This window comes from Thalia democratica, chromosome 6, assembly GCF_965202585.1.
Source record: "Thalia democratica chromosome 6, ktThaDemo2.hap1.1, whole genome shotgun sequence".
Classification (NCBI taxonomy): domain Eukaryota; kingdom Metazoa; phylum Chordata; class Thaliacea; order Salpida; family Salpidae; genus Thalia; species Thalia democratica.
Genome location: NC_139170.1, coordinates 42,396,142 through 42,401,529, shown reverse-complemented (window position 1 = coordinate 42,401,529; position 5,388 = coordinate 42,396,142). Strand labels below are relative to the sequence as shown.

Genomic DNA, 5,388 nt, shown 5'->3' with positions numbered 1-5,388 from the left:
ATAATTGATTTATATCAACATGATTATAAAAATAAAAGGATTATAATCAGCTTTAAATATTGTATTACAAAATATTAGTCTGAATAGGAATTGCATCAGAAATATTTTAATTATAAAACCTTACTTTAGCAAAAGGATTATTTGATATATTTAAATGAAATTAAGAGAGCTAGGAGTAACATCTCAGAATGTACAGCAGAAATAAGCAAACATTTTTTTATTAATTGAGAATACTTTTAATCTTTAGGCAAGAATTTTTTTTAGAATTTAAAATTAATTTTATCAATGTGCTAAGATAAGTATGGTTAGTAGTACTTAAATTAATACTGTAAGTATATTCAATGGTGCAATACTAGTATGCAGTTTTAATAAAGTTATATACGCTGACTTATTTAAAAGTTTAAACAGACTTAAATTTAACCTTAAAAAAATATATTGTATAAATAATGACAACTTTTAATTAAATCAGTTGTTTTTTTTTGTTATTGAAGTTTTAAAAATTTTAAATAGCAAATATATTTTTAAGTTTATGGATGTCAATCATATCTAATATGGGTAATTTTGAGCTTATTTCAAACTTAAAAATTAAAATAAATCAAAAGATTATTTGCAGCCTAGCAATTTTCAGGTAAGTTTAGAACTGTAAAAAAATATTAAAGTACTTTCTTGGCTTAAAAATTAAATTTTCTTAAAGTTCAGGTTATCTATTACTTTCTAAATACTATCATTTTTTTAAGATATGTTTTATAAATGTTTTAATCAATAGTTACTTACTTTTTATATGGAATTATTTTTGTTCAAACTTTCTCATAAACACTAGGTGATTTCGGCTAGTTTTTTCTTTTAAGTCAATTGGGCTGTAATTTTAATCTTAAATGTTTGCAAAACTTTATGAGTTTAGATAGCTATTACAAAAACAAAATGTTCTTTGGTTGATACAATTTCAGTCAGTTTTTAAACTTCAAACTTTGAAAAGTATTTAGCTTTAGGTAGCTTTGACTAGTTTTACATATTAGAAATAGTAATTAAGTTATCATAGTTACTTGTAACATAACACTATTACAAAAATTACTGTTCAGTTTTATTCTGCTTTAGTAGAGTCATTAATTTGTTTTTTTTTATTTCAGTACAGGAACAAGATTTATAAGTACTGGATTTGTTTAGTTATAAAATACTTAAGCTTACTTGGACTTATTTAAGTAAAAAATAAAGTATTTACCGATCAATGAATAAAATTTATTTTCAATACACCTTTCAATTATCTAGAATTATTTTTGAATAGATATTCAATTAGTTCTCATACACATTGCATAACAAACATTTTGTTCTTAATTTAAAATGAATGAAAGATAAAAAACAGACAACTTTTCTGTTACAAATATCTACATCAAGTTATCAAATTTATAAAAGTTCATTAAAAAGTAGCTTAATAGTTTACAGAAATATATAAAATCCTCAAAATGATTGATCCAAGCACCAGTTCAAACCCTGAATTTTTCAAAACACTTCACACTTCTATCGAGTGGCTGGTTGATTTTGAAGAAAAAGTTCTCAAGGGAAATGTTGTTCACAAGATGCAAGTCGTTGACGCAAGTTACACTCAATTAGTAAGTAACTATTTCAATCATAACTTAACAAAATGACTATGGATTTTTTATAATATGAAGGTATTTTTTTCCATGTACAATAACATCAGTTCTGGTTTAAGAATAATTTTAACATTTTAGCACATATTTTTGACCCAATCATAATTTTAGTACTGCCCAATATTTTTATAATAGATGCTATTGAATTATTTTACTAAATATTTAAACTACAAACAGGTTTTGGATGCAGATGAACTCACAATATCTGGGTTGCAAGTCAATGGCGAGTCTGCAGAATATTCAACTTGTGACGGAAAATTTGGAACGGCATTGAACATCCAGCTGCCGAAGTTTAATGAGTAAGTTTAATAATAAATCACTTTCAGTTTTAAGAAAACTTCTCCAACAAATTTGCAAATATTTCAAGCTACACAACTTCTAACAGAAATGAAACGTTTGAGCTGAAAATTTCTTACAAAAACTCACCTAAAGCAGAGGCAATCCAATGGATGAAAGCTGAACAGACCATGGGTAAAACTCACCCTTACATGTACAGCCAGTGTGAGGTAATACACAATATTTGCTTTTTTTTTGCTGCATATAATTAAGCGTTTATCTAAAATAATTAGTTGAAAACTTTTGAGTAATAAATGTAAGTGTGAAGTAAAACTTAATGATTATTTTTTAATTTTGAATTAAATTATCATTTACGTAGGTTAGGTTTTGGTAAAATGAAAAGATTGATTCAAGTGTTATAAAAAAAATGCACAGTAATGAAAAATGTAACTATTATGAGTTTAAATAGATTTTCTATATTTTAATCTTTACAGGCAATTTATGCTCGTACGATGATGCCTTGCCAAGATACACCTGCAGTTAAATCCACGTTTGATGCAAAAGTTAGTTTAATATCACTAAATTTATTTAGGAAAGCTTGCTATCCAATTTAAGTTTTTCTTAAAACAAGTATAATAAACGTTTATTTATTCGTCTGCTTGAAAACACAAAATTTTTGTTGTCTCACTGTAAACAACTTTGCAAACGTAATAGTGTTTTAAAATTTACCTTATAATTTACATTAAAATTTCGAGTACCTTGGTCATCTCAAGTTTTTAACCTCCATAAATCAACTTAACATAATTTAGGTATCGGTAAAAACGCCAATAGTGGTTCTGATGGGCGGAGTTAAAAGCCAGGATAAGACAGTGAATGAAGACGGCACTACCACTTACTACTACGAGCAGAAAGTTCCCATTCCCGCCTACCTGATCGCAATTGTGGCGGGAAACCTGGTTTCGCGAAAGATCGGGCCGAGATCGAGCGTGTGGTGCGAAGAAGAAATGGTCGAAAAAGCGCAGTGGGAGTTCGAAGAGGTAAGATGAGTTACCAAAATTTTCAAAACTAACTGTTTTTGTGTAAACATTCTTTTTTTTAAACTAATACTTAGAAGTTTTGATTTTTATGTAAGATAGCATTAAATATATTAAACAAAGGTTATTAAATTATTTTGATGCAAAAAATTTATACAGACAGAGGAGTACATACAGACGGCAGAGGCAATGGTCGGTCCATACTTGTGGAAAACTTACGACCTGCTCGTACTTCCTCCTTCTTTTCCTTTTGGCGGCATGGAAAATCCGAACCTGACTTTTGTCACACCTGGACTTATCGTTAGTAATTTGCTTATAAATATATACATATATGGTTTTAAGCAACTGTAAAACTCTGGTCTTTAAAATTAGCAAAAAAAAATTAAATCAATTCATTGTAATTGACAATAATAAACCTTTCAATATTTTAAGATTCTGTTTTAGATACAATATTTAACTCATAATATCAGTTAATAAGAAAAAATTATACAAATTGTATAGTCTTGAACAGTTGTAAATAATTTTAAACTAATAAAAGATTTGCAATTTTTTTCAATAAAGTTATGCCGGAGAGTTTTATCATTTTTTTTTACACTAAATATAACAGACCGGAGATCGTTCATTAACTTCCGTTGTCGCCCATGAAATATCGCACAGTTGGACTGGAAACCTGGTAACCAACAAGTCCTGGGAAGACTTTTGGTTGAACGAAGGTTTCACCAGGTTTCTCGAGCGTAGAATCATTGAAAAGACGAAAGGCAGACCAGAGGCACAACTTCACGCGATCAAGGGAACACGAGATCTTGAAGATACCGTACGTGCTTAATTTGACTGACTTGAATTACGAAAAACAATTAGGCGGTTGCTCATTTGAGTTATCGATTAAATTCAATGTGTTGAAAATTCAAACCAATTGTAAATTGCAAAATTATAGTTTGATCTTTAAAGAATTCTAAAACTTATTGGTTAAAAGTTATAAATATCAAAAAACATTTTTTAGATCAAACTCATGGGTGCAACAAATCCCCTGACATGTTTGGTTCCTGACCTGTCGACCACCCACCCGGAAGACGCGTTTTCTCGCGTTCCCTACGAAAAAGGCTTCACTTTCTTGTACTACTTGGAAAGCATTTTGGGTGGCGCTGAAGTCTTCGAAGCTTACCTGCTGAACTATGTGAACCACTTTAAGTACAAGTCGCTTTCAACAGGCGAGTGGAAGGAGCACTTGTACCAGTACTTCAGCGACAAGGTTTGTTGTTTATTTATAAGTAGACAATGTATAAAAAAGATTTATTTTTTGTGAGAAAAATTATGCAAGTTGTTTTTAAGCGAAACAAAAACAAACAGATCTAAAGCAACAAAAAACGAAAATCTTATTTTCTCAAAGGTAAATTTACAACAGTCTGAAACCAACTAAATAAATTTTACAGCACGAAGTACTTAACAAAGTTGACTGGGATACCTGGATGTACACTCCTGGAATGCCTCCTGTAATTCCTGAATACGATGATTCCTTGTTGAAAACCTGCAAAGATCTTTGTAACAAATGGGTTGAAGTTTGTAATGTTTTCATTTTACTATTATAATTTATTTTTTCTTTTGCTTGTATTTAAAATAATTATATCCTGTGAATTTTTATTTTCATAATATCATGCTTTAGTGGTTTAAACTCATACTTAGTAAAGTAACGTATTGTTTTGTTTGTCTGATACTTAAACTATTTTTGTAGGCCAAAGATACTGGCAATTTTATAGCGAAAGAAGTTGAAGATTTGTCTCCTTTGCAGAAGTTGGTATTTCTTCGAGAGCTTTTGACCCAGGTTTGATATACAATAGTTAAAGATTCTTTGCTAAATAATATCAATAAGCCACTGTTTAAGTACTTACTAAGTTTAAGACTAAGAAGCTAACAATTGTCTAGGAAACAAAACTGTCTGCAGACAAGTTGGCTGCAATGGAAAGCTTGTACCAGTTCTCAACGAGCCCCAACGTTGAACTGCAGAGCTGCTGGTTCCAGCTCGCGTTGAAAGGACACTTGCAGAGCCAAGCGGACGCGGCAATCAAGTACGCCGTGATGCAGGGAAGGGAAAAGTTCATCAGGCCGGTGTACCGAGCCTTGTACGCGTGGGAGGTGACCAGGCCGATGATAATCGAAGCGTACAACGAGAACGTGTCCACAATGCACCCGATCACCGCGCAAACACTCAAGAAGGACCTTCACCTCGAGTAGAAGTTTTCGTCGTTTTTTAGTCTTAATGAGTTTTGTGCGGAAGCTTGTTATAAAATACATTTTTTTAATCGTAGGTTTTAGATAATAAATTTGATTCATTTTATAGTGTTGTATTTTTAAATAGTTTTTAAATATCAAACTAAAAAAATTAAATTAAAATAGGAGGCTGCAAAGAATGAAATTTACACTGTTTTTACTATAAA

The 5,388-nt window shown here is 30.5% G+C and overlaps 1 protein-coding gene across 1 annotated transcript; it reads left to right on the top strand.

Annotated features, from left to right (window-relative positions):
- Positions 1–1,460: 1,460 nt before the first annotated feature.
- Positions 1,461–5,185, top strand: LOC145839089 (leukotriene A-4 hydrolase-like). Its single transcript, XM_082946700.1, has 11 exons — positions 1,461–1,607; positions 1,824–1,945; positions 2,032–2,152; positions 2,417–2,485; positions 2,732–2,959; positions 3,116–3,256; positions 3,564–3,770; positions 3,957–4,205; positions 4,387–4,512; positions 4,686–4,775; positions 4,877–5,185. Exons 1-11 carry the CDS (start codon positions 1,461–1,463, stop codon positions 5,183–5,185), a joined length of 1,809 nt encoding a protein of 602 aa, XP_082802826.1.
- The last annotated feature ends 203 nt before the right edge of the window (positions 5,186–5,388 follow it).

Coding starts and splice junctions, on each gene's coding strand:
- LOC145839089 (XM_082946700.1), top strand. CDS start 1,461: ATGATTGATCCAAGCACCAGTTCAAACCCTGAATTTTTCAAAACACTT. Junction 3,257..3,563: donor TTGTCACACCTGGACTTATC/GTTAGTAATTTG, acceptor TAAATATAACAG/ACCGGAGATCGTTCATTAAC. Junction 4,776..4,876: donor TTCGAGAGCTTTTGACCCAG/GTTTGATATACA, acceptor ACAATTGTCTAG/GAAACAAAACTGTCTGCAGA.